The sequence below is a fragment of the Dendrobates tinctorius genome, unplaced genomic scaffold (genome assembly GCF_039654945.1).
Source record: "Dendrobates tinctorius isolate UK_male_01 unplaced genomic scaffold, ASM3965494v1 ptg000194l, whole genome shotgun sequence".
NCBI classification, from domain to species: Eukaryota; Metazoa; Chordata; class Amphibia; order Anura; family Dendrobatidae; genus Dendrobates; species Dendrobates tinctorius.
This window is the reverse complement of record NW_027361861.1, coordinates 1,431,518-1,458,218: the sequence shown is the minus strand read 5'-3', so window position 1 is coordinate 1,458,218 and position 26,701 is coordinate 1,431,518. Positions and strand designations below refer to the sequence as shown.

At 48.3% G+C, this 26,701-nt stretch overlaps 1 protein-coding gene across 2 annotated transcripts in view; it reads left to right on the top strand.

The window, feature by feature from the left end:
- The window catches only part of RBM25 (RNA binding motif protein 25), a 119,564-nt gene extending 93,632 nt beyond the window's left edge, over positions 1 to 25,932 (top strand). For both annotated transcript variants that reach the window (XM_073552691.1, XM_073552690.1), the window contains exons 9-18: positions 18 to 283; positions 9,162 to 9,336; positions 9,416 to 9,505; positions 9,623 to 9,696; positions 9,945 to 10,095; positions 17,875 to 18,202; positions 20,710 to 20,984; positions 22,954 to 23,052; positions 24,067 to 24,114; positions 24,240 to 25,932. In XM_073552691.1, the coding sequence (XP_073408792.1) occupies positions 18 to 283; positions 9,162 to 9,336; positions 9,416 to 9,505; positions 9,623 to 9,696; positions 9,945 to 10,095; positions 17,875 to 18,202; positions 20,710 to 20,984; positions 22,954 to 23,052; positions 24,067 to 24,114; positions 24,240 to 24,332 (1,599 nt within the window). In that variant the 3' untranslated portion in view covers positions 24,333 to 25,932. The remainder of the gene's footprint in view (positions 1 to 17; positions 284 to 9,161; positions 9,337 to 9,415; positions 9,506 to 9,622; positions 9,697 to 9,944; positions 10,096 to 17,874; positions 18,203 to 20,709; positions 20,985 to 22,953; positions 23,053 to 24,066; positions 24,115 to 24,239) is intronic.
- Positions 25,933 to 26,701: the final 769 nt, after the last annotated feature.

Here is a 26,701-nt window from a genome sequence, read left to right as displayed (position 1 = left end):
CCTATCTCTATTCATAGAAACTGGAAGAGGAGAAGGGCAAAAAGGAAAAGGAGAGACAAGAGTTTGAGAAAGAACGGAGGGAAAGGCAGAGGGAACGCGAGCGAGAGAGAAGGGAGCGCGAACGGGAACAAGACAAAGAGCGTGAGAAGGAAAAAGAGAGGGAGCAACGGGATCGTGACAGAAACAAAGAGAGAGAGCGAGACAGAGATCGTGATAGAGACAGAGATCGTGAAAAGGATAGAGACCGTGGAAGAGATCATAGCAAGGATCGCAGCCGATCAAGGTACATCTGTGCTCATTTACTTAAGGCTACATAATAAAAGCTGTATACATTGATCCTTCATGATCCCTTTCTGGCTCCAGATCATGTCAGTCCTTCTCAAGACTTCTTGTGTTTGAAATGTTTCTCCTACCCCTCATTGGGGACACAAAGACAGTGGTGTTATGCTGCTTGCCACTAGGAGGACACTAAGTAAACCAGAAAAAAAAATTAACTCCTCCCCTGCAGTATACACCCTCTTGCTGGATGAGATTTCTCCAGTTCTTGCTTAGTGTCTATATGAGGCTCTCCCCCGAACCAACAACAGGCAAGCACGCGGAGTATACCTCCCCGTACACTTTCCTGCGACGATTGGGGCTGATTCCTCTGGCGATGATCTTTACGGTCCCGGTAATCCACGGATACGAGGGCAAGCGCATGGAGTGCAATGGAGAAGACTGGAACAGTGCTTCCAAAAGCCCTGAATCAGCCCCATAACTCTCCATCCCCCTGCCATAAGGAGGATCGATTGAGCATACCTCTTTAAGATCTCCTCCAGCTCTGCTACATCAGCCCAGGAGGATGAGAAGACCTGCAGGGATGGCCCCGGACAGCGCGACCTGCCTGAGCATTGGAGTAGAGGTATGTGGTCGGGTCCTGGTCCCCGGGAGAAGCGCTGACTTAGCGTCAGCGGTGGTGCACCGACCCCCCCATCGTGGCGCTTACCGCGGGGCCAAAAATTTAGTCCCCGGCTTTTCCAGCACAGTAGGCCGCAATTTGAATAGTGCCGCTCACGCTAGTGCCGCCCCCTCACCGCCCTCGGCGCCTACCGCGGGTAGGCCAAAAATGTAGTCCCCGGCTTTTCCGGCCTACTAGATCGCAATTTGAATAGCACCGCCCGCGCTAACATCGCCGCCCCCTCCTCTTGGCGCTTCTCATTCCTTACGAGACGTGCAATTCTAATCTCGGGGGCCATGTCTTTTACCTCAGCCTGCTCTGGACACGAGCTGTTAGGCGTGCACTCTGTGACACCACAGGGCCACCGTTTTCCTCCCTGGGGACACAGCACAGGACTGTGGGTAAGCTGCATCTGCCCTCAGATTAAAGCTTAACCCCTTCCCGGCACATTCCCTGCAGCTGCAGACACTGCCATTAACCCTTTCAGGAGCGCTATGTCTCAATCTAAGGAGGCTAAACAGGCTGCTAAGAAGCACACTGCATTTTTGTGTACCACTTGCAAGTCTGCCTTACCCATTGCACAGACTAATCCGTTATGCACGGACTGCGACCCGGCCTGCGCTAAAACGCCCCTCGCCGCCGCTGCTGACGAGCCTCCTGCGTTTAGTACCCCTGAGTGCTGCGTCCCTGTCACGGTCGGTGGAGTTTCTGACCCAGGCTATATTCTCCCTCCGGGAGGACTCTTTAAGCCAGAAGGCGTCCTTACCCCCCGAGGAAGGCTCTGGCGTCGGCCGGGAACCGTCCACCAGCAGGGGCCGTACTCGTTCAAGGGATGGTCAGGTCTCTAGAAAGCGGACCCATGACGCGTCCCGTTCGCGCCTCAGCATCGATGACTCCTGTCTCTCGCTCTCCCTCTCCTGAGGTTCACAGCAAGCACGACTCTGAATTCGAATCTGACACGTCAGCCCCTCAGAATCCCCCAACTGATCAAGAGTCGCTAGATTCTCTTATAGAATCAGTCAACAGGATTCTGAAGTTGGATGAGGAAAATATTCCCGCTCCAGCACACCCTATCTCATTTAAGAAAACCAAGCGTGTGCGCAGGTTATTTACCAGCCATCAGGAGTTTAAGGAAATTGCCCAGAAACATAAGGATCGTCCACATAAGCGGTTCACAGGGCAAAAGTCTACTCAGGCTAAATACTCTTTTGATCCAGACCTAATAAACGATCGGTTACAGCAGAACCGGCACCAGGTTTTTGAGGGCCTCGGGCGAAAGTCTCAGTGACATCCGTGGTGCCGGCCAAAAGCGGATTTGTCTCCGTGTGGATCACACGGACACGCATGTGATCCACACGGACACTCGCATGAAAGAAAGAGAGAAAGAAAGAGAATAGAGAGAACAGAAAAAGAGAACGGAGAGAAAGAAAGGCGGAATAAAGAACAGAGAAATAAAGGAAGAACAGAGAGAGAAAGAAACAGAAAAAAAGGGGAAATAAAGAACAGAGAAAGAAAGGAAGAACAGAGAAAAAAAGAGAAAAAGAACAGAGAAAGAGTGGACAGAAAAAACAGCGAGAAAGAAAGAGGGGAAAAAAGAACGGAGAAAGAGTGGACAGAAAAAAAGAACAGGGAGAGAGCAAAAGGAGGGGAAAGAACAGAGAAAGAGAGAGGAAAGAGAACCGAGAGAGAGAACAGAGAGAAAAAAAAGAGTAGAGAGAGCAGAGAGAGAGAAACAAATAAATATTCTATAAAGATACCATAGCAGCCCGGCTCCCATTGTAGTGCCCACCTGAGCCTCCTGGTGCAGGACATATCATGATCCGCTCACATAGCCGACATCCCCGATTCCAAGGCGATCCAGCAGTCCGCTCAGTCAGAGGAGGACACGGTGATGGATCTGAAGCATTCCTTGATGTGCCCCAATGTTTCCGTCACAAAATTCTCCCGAAATTACCTCATTTCTGGTCAGATTCCAACACGTCACTTCCGGTAGAACGTTGCGTGCGAGTTTTAATGTGCTCCTTGGGGCTCCGCTGTGTACTCCTATGTCCGCGGGAAAAGTAAGCTCCTGGCTGGGGCAGTCTCTCTCTCTCAAAATCGGGACTGTCTCGCTGGATCCGGGACGGTTGGGACTCGGGAGGTATAAATGCTCCCCACCATACACCTCGTACACGCACGGCTCCGCTTTGTATGCCTCGTACACACACGTCTCCGCTCCGTACACCTTGTACACCCCCGGCTCTGCTCCGCTCCATAAACACACGGCTCAGCTCCGTACACACAGGGCTCCGTTCCGTACACCTCGTACACACACGGCTCTGCTCCGGTACACCTCGTACATAAATGGTTCTGCTCCGGTACACCTCGTGCACTCGGCTTTGCTCCTTACACCATTTACACACGCGACTCCGCTCGTTACACCTCGTATACACGCGGCTCCGCTCCGTACACCTCGTACACACGCACGGCTCCGCTCCGTACACCTCGTACACACGCACGGCTCCGCTCCGTACACCTCGTACACACGCACGGCTCCGCTCCGTACACCTCGTACACACGCACGGCTCCGCTCCGTACACCTCGTACACACGCACGGCTCCGCTCCGTACACCTCGTACACACGCACGGCTCCGCTCCGTACACCTCGTACACACGCACGGCTCCGCTCCGTACACCTCGTACACACGCACGGCTCCGCTCCGTACACCTCGTACACACGCACGGCTCCGCTCCGTACACCTCGTACACACGCACGGCTCCGCTCCGTACACCTCGTACACACGCACGGCTCCGCTCCGTACACCTCGTACACACGCACGGCTCCGCTCCGTACACCTCGTACACACGCACGGCTCCGCTCCGTACACCTCGTACACACGCACGGCTCCGCTCCGTACACCTCGTACACACGCACGGCTCCGCTCCGTACACCTCGTACACACGCACGGCTCCGCTCCGTACACCTCGTACACACGCACGGCTCCGCTCCGTACACCTCGTACACACGCACGGCTCCGCTCCGTACACCTCGTACACACGCACGGCTCCGCTCCGTACACCTCGTACACACGCACGGCTCCGCTCCGTACACCTCGTACACACGCACGGCTCCGCTCCGTACACCTCGTACACACGCACGGCTCCGCTCCGTACACCTCGTACACACGCACGGCTCCGCTCCGTACACCTCGTACACACGCACGGCTCCGCTCCGTACACCTCGTACACACGCACGGCTCCGCTCCGTACACCTCGTACACACGCACGGCTCCGCTCCGTACACCTCGTACACACGCACGGCTCCGCTCCGTACACCTCGTACACACGCACGGCTCCGCTCCGTACACCTCGTACACACGCACGGCTCCGCTCCGTACACCTCGTACACACGCACGGCTCCGCTCCGTACACCTCGTACACACGCACGGCTCCGCTCCGTACACCTCGTACACACGCACGGCTCCGCTCCGTACACCTCGTACACACGCACGGCTCCGCTCCGTACACCTCGTACACACGCACGGCTCCGCTCCGTACACCTCGTACACACGCACGGCTCTGTTACATCCACCTTGTAAACACCTCCTAACCCCACACAGAAACTTTACCTCATCCAGACCAGCACCATAATGACGTGACCAGCACAGCAGAGTCCTGCAGCCACCCTGATCATGTGACCCCTGACTCCTCCCCTCCTGTGACCTCATCACAGTTCCTGTGCCGCACACAAGATTACAGCCGAAGCGATGATCATAGCTGGCGGTAAGGGGCTGCGTGGGTCCATCGGGGAGGGCGCAGGATGGGGTCAGTACATGGGGGGGCGTGGCGGCGCCGGCGGGTATCCCAGACAGCGTGAGTGGTCCCCCCCCGTCTCGCTAGGGCCCCGGCACTTGCCCGGGTGCTGACGCTGGCCCTGGGTTACTGTTCCCTCTGGTGGACCCTCTTGTATCATGTCTTGCTTCTAAAGCGCTCCTATCCGTTTCTGAGGGTTCCTCAGTCAGAAACCCCTCCGATCGTCAAATTGACTACCTTGCCCGTTCAGTTTTTGAAGCTTCAGGAGCAGCGCTTTTTCCAACTTTCTCGGCAATTTGGGTCACTAAGGCAATGGCCGCTTGGGCAGAAGTCTTGATTACTTCCTTCCAGGGCACCAGTCTTCCTCCGGAGGTAACCACTGTCGCCAGGCAGATAATTCACGCAGCGGACTTTGTAGCAGACGTTTCTTTTGATGCCGCCAATTGCGCTGCTCAAACTGCCGCTAATGCGATCTCCATAAGAAGAGTCCTATGGCTCCGCGACTGGCGGGCGGATGCCACATCTAAACGATCGTTGACTTCTCTCCCCTTTCAACGGGTCGTCTTTTTGGAGAGAAACTGGACCAGCTCATTTCTGATACTACCGGGGGGAAAAAGTAAATTCCTTCCTCAACAAAAGACTGTTCGGCCGTTTCGCAACCAACAGCCGACGCGTTTTCGATCTTTTTGCAACAATTCCGGTTGGTCCTCCTCTACCTTCTCTTCCGGATCAGGTCGGTCCCCGCGCGGAGACGGAGGCTCTCAGGTCTCATACAGACCTAACTGCTCTTGGAAACCCATGCCTAGGGCTTCTGGATCTAGGGGAGCCAGATCTCATAGATCAACCCAATGACTTGTTGCGGTATCCGGCAGAAACCGACAAAGTAGGCGGTCGCCTACTTTCCTTCAGTCACACCTGGCTCGCTGTCGTCCACGACAAGTTGGTCAGGGAGCTGGTGTCCTCCGGATACAAGATAGAATTTTTCTTCTCCCCCCTCCAACTCTGTGTTTCCTTTCCTCTCCCCCAAGAAAAAGACAAGAGCCTTCCTTCGCGGACTGTTCAGGCTCTGCTAAGGGACGGAGTCATCATTCCGGTCCCTCATCACGAAAGGTTCAGGGGATTTTATTCAAACCTTTTTGTAGTTACAAAAAAAGGACAGGACGATGCGACCCGTTCTGGATCTCAAACTGTTAAATCAATTTATCAAGGTACGGCGATTCCGAATGGAATCTCTCCGATCAGTTGTCGCTTCCATGGAAAAAGTTCCTAGCATCCATCGACATCAAGGACGCTTACCTTCACATCCCGATCTGCCCGTCCCACCATCAGTGCCTGCGTTTGGCAATTCACGAGGAACATTTCCAGTTCGTTGCCTTGCCTTTCGGACTCGCCACCGCCCCCAGGGTCTTTACCAAGGTCATGGCGGCTGTCATGGCCATTCTCCACTCTCGGGGAGTGGTGGTGTTACCGTATCTGGACGACCTGCTCATCAAGGGTCCGTCCCTTCCAGCCTGCGAGGAATCCGTGGATATAACAGTAAATACACTTTCTCGCCTGGGGTGGAAGATAAACTTTGAAAAGTCTTTCCCAAAGCCGGCTCAGCAGATTTCCTTTTTAGGAATGATCTTGGACACTTCCCGCGGGTTGGTCATTCTCCCTCCAGAAAAGACCCAAGCCTTACAACAGGCATCGTGGACTCTTTCCCGACCAGTTTCTCACTCCATTCGTTTCAGCATGATAGTTCTCGGAAAGATGGTGGCTGCGATGGAAGCAGTTCCATTTGCACAGTTCCATCTCCGTCCCTTACAACATGCATTGCTGTTAGCTTGGGACAAGAACCCGTTCTCCCTGGACCGTCGGATCCTTATGTCCCTGCGGGTCAGGCAAGCCCTCAGGTGGTGGACACTGAGGTCCTCCCTGAATCAAGGGAGGTCTTTTCTCCCAGTAAGATGGTTGGTAGTAACGACCGACGCAAGTCTTCTCGGCTGGGGTGCGGTCTTTCGTCACCGCACGGCACAGGGTCATTGGTCAACCCGAGAGTCACGTCTCCCCATCAACATTTTAGAGATACGAGCAATCAAATTAGCTCTATGGAGTTTCTACCATGTCCTCGCAGGTCACCCCATCAGGATCCAATCCGACAACGCCACGGCTGTAGCATATATCAACCGCCAGGGAGGTACCCGGAGCAGGATGGCCATGCACGAAGTGAGTCACATCCTCCATTGGGCCGAGACCAACCATTCGCCCATCTCAGCAATCCACATCCCGGGCGTATAAAAATTGGGCGGTAGATTTTCTCAGTTGCCAAGGCATTGCCTCGGGAGAGTGGTCTCTTCATCCGGAAGTCTTTCAGCAGATTTGTCATTGTTGGGGGACTCTGGATGTGGATCTCATAGCCTCAAGACTAAACAACAAGGTTCCCCGGTTCATTGGCCGATCGCGCGATCCATGCGCCATCGGAGCGGACGCCCTAGTTCTGCCATGGCACCGGTTCCAGCTCCCGTACATCTCCCCCCCCCCCCCCTCCCTTGCTTCTGAGGGTCATCAAGAAGATCAGAACGGAGGGAGTACCAGTGATCCTAGTCGCGCCAGATCGGCCGTGCCGAGCATGGTATGCAGAACTAATACAACTAGTCGCCGACGTCCCCTGGCGACTTCCAGATCGCATGGATCTACTCTCACAGGGCCCGATTTACCACCAGAACTCCGGGGCCCTGTCTTTGACGGCGTGGCCGTTGAATCCTGGATTTTAGCACAGGCTGGGTTCTCGCACGACTTGTTTTCCACCATGATTAGTGCTAGGAAGCCTGTGTCCATGCGCATCTATCACCGCACCTGGAAAACCTTCTTTTTGTGGTGCAAGGATCATGGTCGATCACCTCTGGTGTTTTCCATTCCGGCCATATTGGAATTCCTTCAATCCGGATTAAAATCAGGCCTCGCGCTTAGCTCGCTCAAGAGCCAAATTTCGGCCTTGTCAAGTGCTTTTCCAACGCAAAATTGCCAAGAAACTTCAGGTCAAGACGTTCATTCAGGGAGTTTCCCATGTAGCGCCTCCTTATGGAAGGCCATTGGAATCATGAGACCTTAACCTGGTTCTCGGGGCCTCACAGGAGGCTCCTTTCGAAACTGCTGCAGGACGTGTCACTGACCGTCCTCTCTTGGAAGGTGGTCTTTCTAGTGGCAATTACGTCAATCAGGCAAGTTTTGGAATTGGCAGCCCAGTCCTGCTGTTTTCCGTTCCCGAATTTTCATCAGGACAAGGTAGTTCTTAGGACATCCCCATCCTTCCTGCCCAAGGTCGTCTCCTCTTTCTATCTCAACGAGGAAATTGTTTTGCCTTCCTTTTGTCCGGTGCCAGTCCATCGCATTGAGAAGACCCTCCACACCCTGGATGTGGTTAGGGCGCTGAGACAGTACATCTCGCGGACGGCTCCCTTCCACAAGTCAAATGCTCTGTTCATACTTCCAGAGGAGCATAGGAAGGGTCTAGCCGCGCCAAAAGCAACGCGCTAGCCAGGTGGATTCGCTTGGCGATTCAGGAATCCTACCATGTCAGGAGCGCGCGCGCCTGTCCCAGCTGGGATCTACCCGGTCAGTGGGCGCCTCTTGGGCCATTTGGCACCAGGCCTCGGCAGAACAGGTCTGCAAGGCTGCGACTTGGTCCAGTCTGCATACTTTTACAAAACATTACCAAATTCATTCTCAGGCCTCTGCGGATGCAGCTCTCGGCAGACGCATCCTGCAATCGGCAGTACCTCAGTGTTGACTCAGTGGTACATGGGGTATTAGCAGATGTATGCTCCCCACCCAGGGACTGCTTTAGGACGTCCCACTGTCTGTGTCCCCCAATGAGGCGTAGGAGAAATAGGGATTTTTGTGTACTCACCGTAAAATCCTTTTCTCCGAGCCATTCATTGGGGGACACAGCACCCACCCTGTTTAGCCTACAGGCTCATTGTAGCATTCTTAGGTTGTGACATAGTTATGGTTTTTGTTGACTGTTTAAGCTCCTACTGCTTTTTTCACCGAACTGGAGAAATCTCATCCAGCGAGAGGGTGTATACTGCAGGGGAGGAGTTAACTTTTTTTTTCCTGGTTTACTTAGTGTCCTATTGGCAAGCAGCATAACACCACTGTCTCAGTGTCCCCCAATGAATGGCTCTAAGAAAAGGATTTTACGGTGAGTACACAAAAATCCCTATTTTGCATTTTATTAGTAGTGAATGAAAGTTGAAGGTTAAAAGTACAAGAGATTAAGTAGATTCACATATTTGCTGCAGAAATATTTACCTCTGTCCCATTCATTACAACAAAACCAGGAGAAATCCAATCAGATGCACGTAACAGATTTTCTTAGTTGCAGAAACTTCTTCAATAAATCTTGTATAGCTATATCAATTGTGGTTTGTTTTGAATTTTTTTTTAGGGAGAAAAGTAGAGACAGGGACCGAGACAGGGAGCGTGAACGAGAAAGGGAACGAGACAGAGAAAGGGACAGAGAAAAAGAGAAAAAAAGAGACCGAGAGGAAGATGAAGAAGAAACCTATGAGCGACGAAAACTAGAAAGAAAACTGCGAGAAAAGGAAGCTGCTTACCAAGAGGTAAATGTTTAAGGAGATGCCTTTTAGTTGTTGTAATTGCATTTCAAAATATTCCTCTGTAAACCTTCTTTCTTTTTAGCGTCTTAAAAATTGGGAGATCAGAGAAAGGAAAAAAGCTAGAGATTATGAAAAAGAAGCTGAGCGAGAGGAAGAAAAACGCCGAGATATGGTACGTTGTTCTGTGATGTGCCACCAAGTATTTAGTGTATTCTTTCTGTCCATTCCTTCCTTTCGTTTCATAATTGATTTTTTTTTTTTTTTTTTTTAATTCCTGCCTTCCTAACAGGCAAAAGAAGGAAAAAGATTAAAGGAATTTTTAGAAGATTATGATGATGACCGAGATGATCCCAAGTATTATAGGTATTTTATTTTTACATGTATTGTATAATTTGGGCAGGTATACAGACTAAATTTCTATGTTTTCATTACACTACTGCCCTTCGTTACATTACCGTATATACACAGGGAAAAGTTTATTTAGCTCAGAATGACGATTGCGGATTATTCCGTTGTGTAGGCATACAGTCAGTGATGTATCATATCACAACTTGCGTAAGAAGAATTTTCTATTGATGATTTTACTAATGTGCAACATTTGTTTTGTGCAGAGGTAGCGCACTCCAGAAAAGATTAAGAGACAGGGAAAAAGAAATTGAGGGAGATGAACGAGACCGTAAACGAGAGAAAGAAGAGCTAGAAGAAATCAGACAGCGGCTGTTAGCAGAGGGACATCCAGACCCGGATGCTGAGCTTCAGAGGGTTTGTATTAAACACATCGTCTAATTTTTTTCTTCTAAATCTTCAACAAACCTGATATTAAATAAAAGCAATCCATATTGGCCTAAATGAACCACTAACGCGAAGTACTATGCGCCATGAAGAAACATTTCGGAACAATTGGGATTGCAAGACCAGAGTTAATTCCACATAAAGTGACACATGTCTGATATGAAAACTGGGGCACTGTAAGGCTAAGTGCACACGTACCGGAACTCTCGCGGAAATTACCGCGAGAATTCCGGAATTCCAGTCCGCGGGAAAATCGCATTTTAAATTCCCGCAATTTTCCCGCGGAAAAACTAGCATTTTGCAAGCGTATTTAGCTTGCAAAATGCTAGCGTTCTCCAAGCGATCTGTAGCATCGCTTGGAGAACTGATTGACAGGTTGGTCACACTCGTCAAACATAGTGTTTGACGAGTGTAACCAACTTTTTACTACTGAGGCTGCCTATGCGGCATCAGTAGTAAAAGATAGAATGTAAAAAAAAAATAGTGTTATTCTTACCTTCCGACGTCCCGCGCAGGCGTTCCCAGTAGTCCTTTGCGAAAATGCCCACGATGACGTCAGTTCTCGCGGGAACGCGACGTCTCGCGGTAATTCGCGATGAAGTCGCGCGAATTACCGCGAGACTTCGCGATCCCGCGAGATCGGACGCCATCGCGGGCATTTTCGCAAAGGACTACTGGGAACGGGAGCGTGAAGAGAAGCAGGAAGGCTGCGCGGGACGTCGGAGGGTAAGAATAACAATATTTTTTATTTTAAAATCTATTTTTTACAGGGATATGGTACTCAAAGCCCGGAGGACAGTCTCCTCTCGTCCGGACCGTGGGTACCATCCGCAATTGTTCTGCTTACTTTCCGCATGGTGTGCACAGCCACATGCAGGAAATAAGCGGAACAATGCATTCCTATGGGTGCGGGATCGCCGCGATTCCGCAAATTAATGAGCATGCTGTGGTTTTTACCGCAAAGCGATTCCACCGCGGTAAAAACCGCAGCATTAGCACAGCATTGCGGAATCCCATAGGAATGCATGGGATGCTTATTTTTCGCGTTTTCGCGGCAAAATCGCGCGGTTAAAACTGCCGCGGAAACGCGAAAAAAACGGCACGTGTGAACTCAGCCTTAGGAACGTGGGAATGGACTTGCGGAAAAAAGAGGGATTTTGGGTTCTTACCTTAAAATCTCTTTCTTGGAGCCTTCATTGGGGGACACAGAATACCATGGGTGTATGCTGCTGCTGCTAGGAGGCTGACACTAAGCAAAACAAGAAAATTAGCTCCTCCCCTGCAGTATACACTCACCGACAGGCACCAAGCATCTCAGTTGGTGAAAAAGCAGTAGGAGAAGCAACCAAAAGCAATGAACATATGTACCAACCCAACAAGGGACTCGAAGACCCAGCACGGTACAGCTTAAACAGGGAGGGTGCTGTGTCCCCCAATGAAGGCTCCAAGAAAGAGATTTTACGGTAAGAACCCAAAATCCCTCTTTCTTTATCGCCTTATTGGGGGACACAGAATACCATGGGACGTTCCAAAGCAGTCCCGAGGGTGGGAACAGCAATAAAAGGAACGACAGAAGGAAGGGCTTAGGTCGGCCGGTGCTCGACCGCCGCCTGCAGAACCTTCCTACCAAGAGCTGCATCAGACGAGGCCTGGGTATGAACCCTGTAGAACCTCGCAAAGGTGTGCAAAGACGACCAGGTCGCGGCCCTGCAAAGTTGTGAGGCCGAAGCCTGGTGTCGCACAGCCCAAGAAGCCCGAACAGCCCGGGTGGAGTGGGCTTTCACTCCCGGAGGGGGCCGTTTCTCCTGAAGTCGATAGGCTTCCAGGATGGTAGACTGAATCCAGCGAGCAATTGTGGATTTGGAGGGCGGAAAACCTTTCCAGCAACCCTCAGAAATGAGAAGCAGGGAATCAGATTGGCGAAAAGAAGCGGTCCTGGCAAGGTAAACACGCAAGGCTCTCACTAAGTCCAGTTTGTGGAGTGACTTTTCCAGAGGATGAGCAGGCGTAGGACAAAAACGATGGAAGGACGATATCTTCGTTAATGTGAAAGGGAGTTACCACTTTTGGAAGGAAGGAAGGAACTGGCCTGAGAACAACCTTATCTTGGTGGAGGATAAGGTACGGAGAACGACAGGATAAGGCCGCCAGCTCAGAAACTCTCCTGATGGAAGTAATGGCGATTAGAAAAGACACCTACCATGAAAGACAGAGGGATGTCCTGGATTGGTTCGAATGGTGCCTTCTGGAGGGCGGCAAGAACAAGATTGAGATCCCATTGAACTATAGGAGAATGATGAGGAGGAGCCACATAGGCGACTCCTTGGAGAAAAGTCTTCACTTGCGGTAAGGAAGCTAGATCCTTCTGGAAGAGGATTGCTAGGGCAGACACCTGGCCTTTGAGAGTACTGAGGGATAGGCCCGCATCCAAACCAGATTGGAGGAAACGAAGAATGGATGGAATGGAGAATGACAGTGGAAGAACCTCGTTATCGCTCCAACGGAAAAAGGCCTTCCAGTACCTATGGTAAATGCGGGAGGAAGCTGGCTTCCGAGCCTTGATCATGGTCTGAATGACCCGGCTGGAAAACCCTGAATCCTTCGGAATTGCATCCTCAACGGCCATGCCGTTACACTCAGAGCCTGAGAACGCTGGTGGTAACGAGGGCCTAGCGAGAGAAGATCTGTACGGTCTGGAAGCCTTTGTGGGACGTCCACGAGCATGTTCACCAACTCCGCGTACCAAGGGCGTCTCAGCCAGTCTGGAGCCACTAGGATGACTGGAATGCCCTCTGACTATCTTTTTGACCACTCTAGGAATGAGGGCAAGGGGAGGAAACAGGTAAGGCAGCTGGAACTGGGACAACGGAATTACTAGGGCGTCTCAACCGACGGCTAGAGGATCCCTGGACCTGGCTACAAAGTGAGGAACTTTGTTGTTCATCCGAGATGCCATGAGATCGACGTCCGGGGTGCCCCAACGCTGGCATATTGGGATGAAGGGACCATTCGCCTGACGCTAGACCTTGGCGACTGAAGAAGTCAGCTGCCCAATTTTCCACCCCTGGAATGTGAACAGCGGAGATCGCCGGAACGTGACGCTCTGCCCAGCGCAGCATCCTTGCCACTTCTGACATTACCTGCCTGCTGTGAGTACCGCCCTGGTGGTTTTTGTACGCCACAGCCGTGGCGTTGTCTGACTGAATGCGGACTGGTTTGCCTACGAGGAGATGCTGCCAACGAAGGAGAGCAAGGAGGATTGCCCTGATCTCCAGAAGGTTGATGGGCAGAAGTCTCCTAGGCGTCCCAGCGCCCTTGGGCCGTTTTCTGATGGTACACCGCCCCCCATCCTAGGAGACTGGCATCGGTGGTGAAGACCTGCCACCGAGGCGGAAGAAAAGACCTTCCGCGGAGAACTGACGCCGGCAATGTCCACCAAGTCAGCGATTGTCTGACACTAAGCGGAAGAATGGGGCGGTCCAGAGAAAACGAGGTCTTGTCCCAGACTGACAGGAGGAACAGTTGGAGAGGGCGAGAGTGGAATTGTGCGAAGGGCACTGCTTCCATGGAAGCTATCATCGTCCCCAGGACCCTCATGCAGGACCGAAGGGACTTGATCCTCGAGCGTTGTAGAGACTGGATCCTTTTGGAAAGGGTTGAAAACTTGTCCTTCGGTAGAAACACCCGGGATAGATTCGTGTCGAACTCCATGCCCAAAAAGGTCAGACGTTGGGTAGGGCGCAGGATGGACTTCTCCTCGTTGACTATCCATCCGAGGCGGCTGAGGGCATCCAAGGTTATCTGAAGACTGTGAAGACAGTCTTGGCGGGACGAACCCTTGATCAGGAGATCGTCCAGGTAAGGGATGATAAGAATCCCTCTGGATTGAAGGATGGCCGTGACTGTTGCCATCACCTTCGTAAAGACACGGGGAGCGGAGGCTAGTCCAAAGGGGAGGGCCGTGAAGTGATAGTGATTGTCCTGAATCGCAAAGCAGAGGTATCTCTGATGCCGCAGAGAAAAGGGGATGTGGAGGTAGCCCTCCTGTATGTCCACAGAGCAGAGAAACTCTCCGGATCTTCACGTGGCGATTGAGCAACTTGAGATCCAAAATTGGACGAAGAGAGCCGTCCTTTTTCGGGACTACGAAGAGATTCGAGTAGAACCCTAAAAACCGTTCGTCTGCAAGAACGGGAACGATGACCCCTGCGGAAAGGAGGGAGGAGACGGCCTGAAGGAACCCTGGAATCTGTGATCGCTGTCTTGGGGATCGAGACAGAAAGAAGCGACTGGGGGAGAAGAAAAACTCGATTTTGTATCCGGATGTGATGATTTCCCTGACCCAAGCGTCGTCGATAATGGATAATCATGCGTCTTAGAAAGAGGAAAGTCAGCCTCCCACCCTGGAAAGATTTCCAGGTGGGGGTGACCCGTCACTTAGATGAAAATCTGCCGGATCGGGAGCCTGAGGACCTGGAGGGCTGACCTCTGGATCTCCAGCGGGGAGCTGGCTTATAAGAAGGCTTTCTCCGGTCTCTGGAAGCAGGATGCCGGTACTGCTGGGATGAACCTTCTGCGGGAGAGGAGGGGCGAAAGGACCTAAACGGCCGAGAAGCCTTCCTGTTAAAGAACCTCTTAGGGCGGGACTGGGGAAGGGAAATGCTCTTTCCACCAGTGGCATCCGAGATTCGCATTCCACGACTTCAACCAAAGAATGCGGCGTATGGCTACTATGTTGCTGTTAGCTCTTGCTACGCACCCAGCCGCGTCCAAGGAGGCAGCCAAAAGGTATTTGCCCGCATGACTAAATTGGTCTGCTAAATCCGCCAGCTTGTCCTGAGGGGCTGCTGCTGAAATGCGTTTGCGCAGAATCTTTGCCCAAGCTGAAATGACCTTCGCCACCCAAGCGGAGGCGAAGATAGGACAGAGGGGAGCGTCGGATGCCTCAAAAATTGACTTAGCCAACAACTCTATTTGCCTGTCTATTGGATCTTTAAGAGAAGCTCCGTCCGGAAGGGAAATAACCGTCTTAGAGGAGATCCGAGAAAACTGGTGGATCTACGTCGGGAGCTTTGGTTCATTTCGTGACTAGATCTGCATCGAAGGGATATAGTACATCTGAGTACTTGCGGCCTGAAAAACGTTTCTCAGGATGTTGCCAGTGATTGGCTAAGGAAGTGTCGAACTCTTTGTGATTAGGAAAGGTTCGAGATGGAGGCCTCGCTTTCTTAAAGGAAACAGGGCATTCCTGAGGGGGTGCCTTATCCTCCTTTATCTTGAGAGTTTGGAATATAGCCGATATGAGACTATCTACCATATCCGAGTTCTAGCTATGTTGTCTGCTTCTGAGTCAGATCCAGATTGGGAATCATCGTCTGACCTAGGATCGTCTGTTGAGGATGGAGACAAGGAGCGTAGCCTGGGAGAAGCGGAGGGACCCTGCGAACTGGAAGAAGAGCCAGACAGGACCCGCTTCCTAGAGCCCCTACCCGGCTTGTCCGTCTGAGGGTCGCGGTCAGGTGCTGGCGACTCACCGTGAGAGGCGGTCGGCGCACAGGTGGCTGCAGATAGCTGGGGTAACCGCTCTAAGACCTGGACCAGAGATTGAGACACTTTCGTGAGATCAGAGACCGACTGAGACCGCCACGGCCCACTCAGGGGGTGGGGTGCTCTCAACCCGGGGCTCGGAGTGCTCCTGAGGGGCAGACATGGAGGAAGGGCTGCAGGACGGACAGAAGGGAGACGACTGACCTGATACCCACTTCTTTTTACGTCGCGCGCAGGCGTAGTGAATAACGGTGGGTCCTAGAGCAGAGAGCTCCTGCAGGATTGGGCATATGTCAAAGGGGTAGAAACACTGCCTGATGTGGAACTGCGGATGGGAGCTAATTCTAGCGTCAGCTGAAGCAGCGCCGAGCCTACCGAGGTTCAGGTGCAGAAAAACCAGCGTTGTGTCCCCCAGGAAGAAATCTTGTGAAGAGAGAGGCAGGAAGAGACGCTAGCGATGGGCGGGGCTTAATCGCCAAGCCCTGATTGGAAGAGGACCGAGGAGGGGGCGCGGTAAATTTCCCACTGACAGGGCTGAAGAGAAAGCAGCCCTGTGCTATGCTGTAAAAGTGCGCGAAGAAAGCGCTCACAGGGAGAGGGGAGAAGCTTTTTTTTTTTTTAAAACGAAAGTGAAAGTGCTCCCTCTGCCCACATGAGCGATGGCGCGCCCGGAGCAAAGAAACCACAGGGACAGGACCCACAGAGACCGGGAGGCCACAGGGATAGGAAGGTCACAGGGACAGGGCAGCCACCGGGTAGGATGCTGCCTGTGGAGGCCACCGCTGAACCCCCCAATGATAAGCGCTTCTAACATCGCTTAGGGAAAACTGGCGGGAAATTCAAAAAGGGGTACTGATCCTGATAGCGTGGTGCAGGGCTGTATTTTAATACAGCGCAGTACTGGCTGTAACGCTGCAGGGCTAGGGTCCATATTTGAGAGCGGGGCTGGAGGGGACATCTGGATCCGCTTACCTGACGTCCTTGAGGAGGATGACCGCAGGGGCCCACGATAGCCTGCAGGCCGCTGGGAGAAACGATCCTCAGTACCCGCACTATGTCCGTATGGTGCAGAAGACGGCCATGGTAGGGGAAACGTCACCGCTGGCGACTGCCGTCTTCCTCTCAGCCCTGTCCCGGGAGAGGGGTGAGGAGGGTACTCGGCTAGGACCGGCCACCGTTATAAGCCCATAGCACCCGAGGGTGATAGGGGAAGGTCCTGCCTGCGGTCCTGAGAGTTGCGATGTGGGTGACACCACACTGCTCGCTCAGCCGCATTAATAGGAAAAGCAGGATGAACTCACATCCCGTTTCCTGATGCTGTATCTGAAAAAGAAAGGGGAAATCATTAAAAAAACACAACTAAAACCTGAAAAGAAAGGATTAAATGCGGATCTGGGGAGATCCCGGTCCGCCTCCTACAGAGACTAAGCACAAACTAAGGTGCTTGGTGCCTGTCGGTGGGTGTATACTGCCGGGGAGGAGCTAATTTTCTTGTTTTGCTTAGTGTCAGCCTCCTAGCAGCAGCAGCATACACCCATGGTAATCTGTGTCCCCCAATAAGGCGATAAAGAGACATTACCAACAACAGGTCAGAATACCAATCAACTAACGGGATGCTGCAGAACCCCATGATGGTTGGGGAAGCTCCGGTGCAAAATCTGATGGAACAGCTTCTCACAAACCTACCAATTCATGAAGGGGGGTGATTGCCTAGTATAAAATAAATGCACACAAATTTGGCTTGCATATGGCGCCAGTCACACAGGTCTGATTCACAGTATCTGGCTTACAACCTATTGATGATGCCCATACTATTAGATCAAGTGGGTTGCCCAGCACTATATAAGTACACCCCACATGAGGGTCTGCTGCATCTTCGTAGTGCATTGGTATTCCGACCTGGGGTTGGTAAGGTTGTTTTTCTTTTTTTTTGTGAGGTTTTTTTTTTAATGTCTTATGTGAACTGAAGGTGAGAAGGGGCTAAAATATGGACTTCTCTTCTAATTAATGATCTGCAGAATCTACAATTTGTACGTTAGAACTTAAATTCTTTCCTCACATATACTTGTAGCTTAATGTTAAAATGCTGTTCATGTTACTTTTAGCAAGGATGTTTGCAATAAGGGGTTAATTGATCTTGGAAATCTTTCATATTCAGAGAAGTGTTTCACTGTGTAATGTCCATGTCTGTGTTAAATGCAGATGGAACAAGAAGCCGAAAGGCGAAGACAACCACCACAGATTAAACCACAACCAGAATCTGAAGAGGAGGAAGAGGAGAAACCTATCAAAGAGGAGAAACACGAGGAACCTATTGAGGAGGAGGAAGAGCCTGAACCAAAACCCTGCCTTAAGCCCACCATGCGGCCTATAAGTTCTGCCCCGTCTGTCTCTTCTGGTAGTGGCCATGCCACCCCTAACTCCCCAGGGGATGAGTCTCCGTGTGGTATTATTATTCCCCATGAAAATTCCCCAGAGCAGCAACCACAAGAGGAATACCGACCAAAAATAGGTCTCAGCCTCAAATTAGGTGAGTGCGAGAGGTTTCTTCTGTTTAAGACAGCTGGAAGTGAATGTGCACTCTTTGACATGAGGGCATTTTTGGGGGGGGTTTAGGTCCAACATTGCATATTGTTTAATTCCTTCATATAGATTTGTATAGTTGAAGCTACTTAAAAGTTCTAATGCCCCTCCATAGGCATGACAATAAGTGATATCCTAACTCTCTACAGAGATGGAGATAATTCTATCTATATATAATTTTAATTATATTTTATATTCATATTTTATCATAGGCTTTTTATTTAAACAGAAAACCACCGTTTTAACTTTTATTTCACAAATCAGTGGAACCTGTGAAAGTAAGCAAGTTTGTAACATATCTTGAGAGAAATTAGCTTTTTCTTCCAGGATTGATCTTTCACTCTCAATTCATGGGTAAAATCTGTATTAATTTTTGACAGATTACCCTATTACTAAGATAGATGATAGTTGGTGCCTGTAACATTCTGTGGTGAGGGGAGGAGACATTCTGCTGTAAGTTCTCTGTATATGGCAACATGTCCATGTAAAAAGAACCGTATTATCCTGCAGAATAATGGGTTAGTCTGCAGGATGATAAAGTTCTGATACGGAGAGCCCTGCTGCCAGGAGGAAATTAACTTTATTCCCCCAGCAGCCTCAGGCTTTCAGTCATAGGTGTGCGACTAGCGTAGTTTCAGTCACCGCTCTGCACGTAAAGAGCGGTGGTTGTAACCAGACCCCTGGCTCTGACTGACAGATGGTTCTACTTGACAAGGTTCCTTTAAAGTTCTCCATAGAACTTTCTGAGCACCAACTGTCATGTCCATTTCATTAATGGGAAGCTCTGTAATCAGTGAAGATAAATTTTATCCGAAAATTGAAATTTTTGAGACTGATGGATCAGTCAAGGAGATTGAAGTTAATTTATCTGATAAGAAGTATTACAAAGTTACTTATTTTCACCTGAACTATTGATTTACAAAATTAAAATGGTTACACTTTAAACCGGGTGTGAGGGACGAGGGAGACTCCATTTTGTATTTATTAATTCCGGCTCATTATATTGTCCAGACTATTGTATTGTCCAGATATCTTACTCCAGTCCCTGAAGTTGCCCCCACCCTTAAGGTAAATACACAATTCCCAAAAGAATAGAACTTTACCATATGGCCAGAGACTTAGAGGCCATGTGTTAATGAAGGCGAGGAGGGGCAAAGCTGGGACCCCCTGCTGTCTTTTGTGCAACGCAGCCCACATCAAGGGAAAGCTCTAGATTCGAGTGTTACCGACATCTAGAGATGAATTATGAGAGTACCGTGCATCTCAGCGTTAAGTCCAATATACCACCAGAACCCTGGGAGCCATCCACACCCCCCCCCCCCCCCCCAGTGTCTCATATTTCTCTAGCTGTCCCGGATACCAAGCTATCGAGACGGCCTCTCCAGAACCATGTATCCCACCCAAGTTTGGACTCTCTGTATCGGTCCAGCCCCAATGAACCCGTTGAGACGTCAGTCGTCCCGTTTGGACCACCCCCTAGGAACTTATGACCCATCCTAGATATTGGGAATTATTTCAGCTAGGAGGTCAAGTGAGGAGAGGAGAATTCAGTCCAACCCAGAGGGCGGTGGCAAATATTGGAGGGGGCGAGCTAGGGGTTAAAAGCTAGCTACACACCTTTAGCCTTTGTCATTGTTCTGCCATGGAAGCCGCGTCATCACTCATTAAGGCGGACCAGAAACTAAGAAGGTGCCTGTGGATGCGAGAGCTACCCTTCAGCCACAAGATATAAGAAACTGTAACGTGATACATACAACTAACTGCAATCCCAACCTGTACCCTACTTTTATCTGTACTTCTGGCTGTAATATCTGTATATTACACTGTATATATCTATTATCTAGTGCGCCTTTCTGCAATTAACATATCAATTAATTTTGGGCTGCTCTTTTATCTCGAAACCCGATTTCCCACGCCCGTAAGTCTGGCTCGTACTTATACGCTACCTGGGGTTGGTTTCTAACTCGATATAAGCTTAATGGACCGGGCTTATATCCAACGAGGAACTGGTGGCAGCATACCGTTCTGGTGTTATTGGGGAACCCTGGCAGTGATGGACTGGAGATATATATTATATTTCGGCCTGGGACTGGTGGTATATATATATATGCCACCTTCCCTGCAGAGTGCTCCGATAACCAGTACGTGACAGGGCTGCCTCTCCAGTTACTACTTTATCCTAGGTGCAGTTCCCTGATTGACCTGAGGGTAAGGGAGGCGCCTGAGAGCTGCGACTGTAAACTTCGTCACAGATTGGTGACGGCGGGGTGATAACCGAAATCCGTATCCCCCGGCTATCTCTCTCGTGTATGTTCCTCACGCCAGGTTTTTCATCAAAGAAGTCGTGCGATGTCTCTACAAATGTAGAGTGATAACAGCAATTATCACTATGGCTATTTTTCTTGTGTGATACTTGCATGCTATAATATTTTACTATCCTGCTTTCACATATAGGCGCTTCCAGTAGTCCCAGCCAAACAAGTGCTACTAAAAGGAAGAAACTACCGGTAGATAGTGTTTTCAACAAATTTGAGGACGAAGATAGCGATGAGGTACCTCGGAAAAGGAAACTGGTGCCGTTGGATTATGGTGATGATGACAAATCCTCTGCCAAAAATAATGTAAACACTGAAGAGAAACGAAAACACATCAAGAGTCTCATAGAGAAAATCCCCACCGCTAAACCAGAGCTGTTTGCTTATCCTCTGGACTGGTCCATTGTAGACACTGTGAGTGCGTTTTTATTGACTCTTTTTGATGGCTGTATGAAGTCTGTGCTCTACCAAACTGCACACAATTTAGATGGTTAGGAGCCTGCTGTCCCTACTGTGAACTGGACTCCTACATGTTCGGTCATACGTGTGACATCACTTTTACGTGATGGCTTTTTGGACAGACTGATACTGTGCAACTGTGGTCTGGCTTGTTGAGCCGTATCCAGAGTAGGGGTCCCTTCTATACAATAGATTAGCAAAACATCCCTTTTAACAATGCCTGATATTACTTCAACATAGGTTCTTGGTGATTGGAATACCCCTTAAGCAGTTTTTGTGACACGTCTTTTCAATGCAAGTCATCAGCAGTAATATAGCCAGGGACAAATCTGAGCTAAACCTGTCGGCAGGATTTAGCCCTATAAACTAAAGGCACGGCCATAATGGCACTGTGATGCTGATTAATCTGATACCTGAATTTAATGGATCCGCTCAGTGGCTGATGAATGCTCGCCTTGTGAAGTTTTCATAAAATGGCATCTTGTGTGCTTTGAGGCGGGATGTTGGGGCAGGTTCTTCGTCTGGTTCTCCGCCCCTCACCCTTCACCAGCCTTCTTTGCTTCTTGTGCAGGTCACTGATTTTTCAGAGACCTGTCTCCTTTTTAAAATTCTGTGCCACCATCATTGTGTGGATGGGGCATATACAGTGTGAGTTGGCGTCCTGCGTGTAGGACATCAGTAAAATGGCGTCGGAGGTGTCGCATGCACAGATTGAGATTTCGGCTCAGTAAATTTTTCACTGAGCCAAAATCTCTATCTGTGCATGCGCTGCATCCGGCACCATTTTATTGAAGTCCTGCACTCAGGACGCCGGCTCCCATTGTGCACGCGCTGCCTACAAAATGATGGCGGTGCAGAATTTTAAAAAGGAGGCATGTTACTGAATAATCAAGAAGCAGAGGAGTTTGATGGGGCAGAGAACCAGAAGAAGACCCTGCCCCGAAGCACACAAGACACAGTTTTATGAAAATTTCACATTGTGAGTATTCATCAGCCACTGAGCGCGGATCCATTCACATCAGGTATCAGATTAATCCGTATCACAGCTCCATTAGGGCTAAATTCTGCTGACAGGTTCTCTTTAAATGACTTGATGGATATGTAAGTGGAATATTATAAAGCCGGAGGAACAGAACATATTGATGTATAGTTTTGTGGGGTAAGATTTTTGTGTAATTTATTGATCTTATCTGCTTATTCTGGGCTTTACATGGCCCTTTTGACTGTGCATACATAAAATGTCAATCAGTGATTAGATCCATCCTTTGGACTCCTAAGCATGAAGGAGCTGAGAATTGGATCAATAAATAATAAATTGGAAGTTATATTAAATCATTTTTTACAAATTCATTAAAATCATGTGTTCAGGTACTCCTCCACTTTGGTGATAATTGTGTAGTTTGAAGTGTAGCCACTAGCACTTATTTTTTTTAATTCTTTTTGTCTGACTTGCAAAAAAAATGACTTGACCCATTTTAAAGTGGATAAATACTGTGTGTAAACTGTACATATGCTTAACATATACTTGAACGCATTGTGTCTCAAGAGTGTTGGCAAGTAGTGATGAGTGAACATGCTCTGATAGTGTTATCCGCCATGCTCGTGTGGTAACAGAGTGGCTTCGGTGTACTCGAAAAATGTTAGTCCTCTCGGCTGCATGTCTCGTGACTGTTCGGCTGTTGTTTGTTAGACAATCCCTGCATATGTTGCAGCTGTTGCATAACTTGGAGACATGCAGGCAAGGAGACTCGAATATATCTTTCGAGCACACCGAAGACACCTGATTAGCCCACGAGCATGCTCGGGCTAACACCTTATCTGAGCACATCCGGTCATCACTATTGGCAATTATTTTTAGTGGTGGTTATACAGATTACTTTTTATAAGTTGTGATACAATTTCTCTAATTTGTGACCCCTTTTAGACGTTAATGGAGCGAAGAATTAGGCCCTGGATTAATAAGAAGATCATTGAATATATTGGCGAAGAAGAAGCTACCCTAGTTGATTTTGTGTGTTCCAAAGTAAGCAAAAGGAAGAAATAAGTCCTCTTATACAAGTGCCTTGGTTATTTATTGTTTTTAATAATTTGTAGAGTCCGCTTGTTTTTGGGACCTATAGTTGTACTCTCGGCAGATATCGTTTTGACGGTTTTGCTACTGCATAATAACTTGTGAAGGAACGCTGCTACTTAGGTTTTCTTTTATTACCAGGTCTCAGTACTGAGGTTCCAAAGTAAATTACTGTGATTGTATGATAACATGGTACAATGGTTTAATGTGAAACGCTGGCCTTTATAGTTTTTGTTTTTTCTTGAATTTGACTTAAAAATTCCTAAGGTGCAGCGAAGTCTCCCAAGATAGAATAACTAAAATAAAAATTGTGAAAAGCTTGACTGTGCATTGTAGCTGATGATTGGATTGGCCTGTCATATTTGTCCTGCTCAATGATTCAAGTGAGCTTTTGCTGAACCTCTAGCCTTCAGAGTCCTTACAGAAGTTTTCCACCACTGCGATATTGATAGATCATTAATTTCAGATCAATAGGAGCCTGACACCCGGCAGCTGTGTGCAACTCCAGCAGATGTTTGATATAAACAGGAGCAGAACGCCAACACATGGTCTGCTGGCCACTTCCAGATCGTGCAGATTGGCTCCTATTATCAGAGCAGACCCCCGCCAATTGATATTGCTGACCCATACCTATTTCAAAGTGGTGGTTTTAAGGTGCATTTACACTGCACGACTATCGTTTTATAACCGTGCATTGTAAACAGGCTGCCGATTTAGATGAATGAGCCAAACGCTTGTTAGTCAGGTGAAATGATCTTTAGGTTTGCCCAAAAGATAATTGTTCCTGGCAGCACATCCTTATGTAAACAGGATTCCCCCTGCTCAACATATACTCTCTTTAGAGTTACAAAATCTGTAATTGTAAACACACCCTTAGTTATAACCCCCAAGGTTCTTATGAAATGTTTATTGGAGATGCATCGGGTAACCAATATTACATTTTGGATATGTTTTTTCACTTTATAGGTAATGGCCCACAGTTCACCTCAGAGCATTTTAGACGATGTTGCCATGGTAAGTTAAGTTCAGAATTGTTTGGAAACCTGTTCATGACAATTATTTATTCATTTTTGCAGATTTATTTTTTTTTTTTTCATTTCTATTTTTTGTATAACATAATTTTTTTTCCCCTCCCACAGGTGCTGGATGAAGAAGCAGAAGTATTCATAGTAAAAATGTGGAGGCTACTAATATATGAAACAGAAGCAAAGAAAATTGGTCTTGTGAAATAAAGCACATTGGCGAATAATTTAAAAAATAAATCCATATGCCGAAATTACATCTTTGCCGTGATTTGAACAATGAGGAGCAATATATTGCAGTCCCAGATTTCTGCAGAGCTGCTCAGAACTCCACAATTTTCGGACTCATGTAAACTCGGGACTTTCGTGTAAACGATGTGATTTTTATTTTTTTTCTTTTCCCCCATTTAATAGTAACTTCTTGGCTTTTGGACTCTTAAAGATCATCACCACAGTATTTAGGCATACAAGTAAACCAGCGTGGCATCTGGTACGGTTAAAGAAAAACAAAAAAAACTACAGCTGCTGTTAAGTGGCACCTCCTGGTGTTTTCAAGTCCATGTTCATATTAAAATTTCCAGTTTTTCCAAACTGTTTGCACTTATGTTCCATGCCTGTTGTACATATGAAGAACAGACTTCTGATTCACCTGTGACTTTTAGCGTTTGAAGATCGGTCTGCTTTCCTGATTTTACACGACCCCCTACTTCACTCTGTTATGTGGTAATCTTACATGTTGTCTCTACCGAATCAAACATTGAAGAAGTGTAAAGACTCTCTTGTGCTCTATGAAACTGGATCCACGCGATGTAATATGCCAACATTGAGGCTGTCTCTCCCCTCTGGTGTTTCCAGAGTATACAGTTTTCTTGCAGTTGTGATACATATCGCTTTATGCCTAGGTTCAAAGTAAGGCAATGTTTTGTCACTTTACGCCATAACCCTTGTTCCCACCGTACTGTTTTGCTGCTTTTTGATTTGGATTTGGCTTAAAAGAAAAAAAAACTTTACAGAGAGCATCTGAGCTGCTTTTTTTATACTTCTGATAAACCACCTGTTTATTTGTTGTAATACCTTGAAAAAGGGCTGCAACCTGTTGTCTTATATCAACCCTTTTTTTTCTTCATCTTTTTAATCCCTTTTTAATGTCCTTCATTTAATGAGCAGACGAAAAAAGCTGAATATCGAGACCATTTTTTATTTTGTCCCAAATATTTGTATGTATGTTAAATCATAAGTTGCAGATTTCCATTGGATGTATTTGGCAATAACTGTGGAACATATATAAGGTTTTATTTTATCTTGATTGACCCCCTAAAAAGGAAGATGAGTGTTTGGAATGGAGGAGGGGTGGGGGTGACTGCTCAACGCTGCCACGTGACTCGTCCACAGATCAGTATCTATTAATTAATCTGCTGTAAAATCTAGTGTTCTCTTTTGGTACAGTACATTTGGGGAAAGGTCTCTCGTGCAGTCAGTTATCGGCTTGCGTCCATCAGCATGTGCTCGGGATAAACAATGTAATCCCCATTCACAGAGATGAGTTGCTAGATCTAGCTATACACTATGTAGTCGTATTGTACAGCTGACCAATATTTATTTTCTATTGGGACGGATTAACCATTGAACCTGAAACTGCTGTTTTTTTATTGTAAAACTGCTGCGATATCAGTTATTGTATTTAAAAAAAACATTGGTTTGTCTAATGTGGAAGCTGTGATCCGATTGCCAGACAACCTGCATTTTGAAATTGTCAAGCCATTAAAGGCTTATTCTGTATATAATTCAACATTAAAATGTATATATTTGATATGTGTACTTTAGTCTTTATAGGTTTCCTGACCTCTGTTACTAAATGCTTATATTCACCATGATCTATAAATGTTGAAACGTTTCTTTTCTTAAAACTCTGTATTGTGCCGTTCCTGTTTCTCCTGAAAATGTAGGTGTTTAAAAAAAAAAAAAAGTTATTTGGCCACTTAAAGACAGAAAACCCACAAAGGTAAAAAATGTTCAAAGTAAATCTCAACCTGCCCATCACTTCTGGTCTGGGATTAGCCTGCATCCTCTGCTCAATCGCTGTACTTTCTGCTCAGTGTAGATGAACAGGCAATCACTGGTGGGTAATTAGCAGCAGCAGTCATATATACACCCAGATGGAGCAAGAAACGCTTAGGTTTCTATTCCCTTTGACAATGGGCAATAGATTATTTGCTATTTGCATATAATCACTTTACTCTGTCGCCTAATTGGGGGACACAGAACCTTGGGTGTTATGCTGCTGTCCACTAGGAGGCGACACTATGCATAATCTGAAAAAAGATTAACTTTGGCTCCTCCTCTGCAGTATACACCCCTGGACGGCGTCAGCCTTCTCCAGTTTTTTGCTTAGTGTCGCAAGGAGGCACACCTTTTTTCTTCCGTTTTTTTCCTTTTTTCACGGAAATACAGATGAAGAAAAGTGGGTCTCCAGCGAGACTCCCGGCATGGCTCCCTCCTCGGTCCCCTATTAGGGGTACCCGGTTGAGGTTGAGGTGGTTTTTTTCCCCATGTCGCTCCCTCCCCAGTCCCTCGGGTCC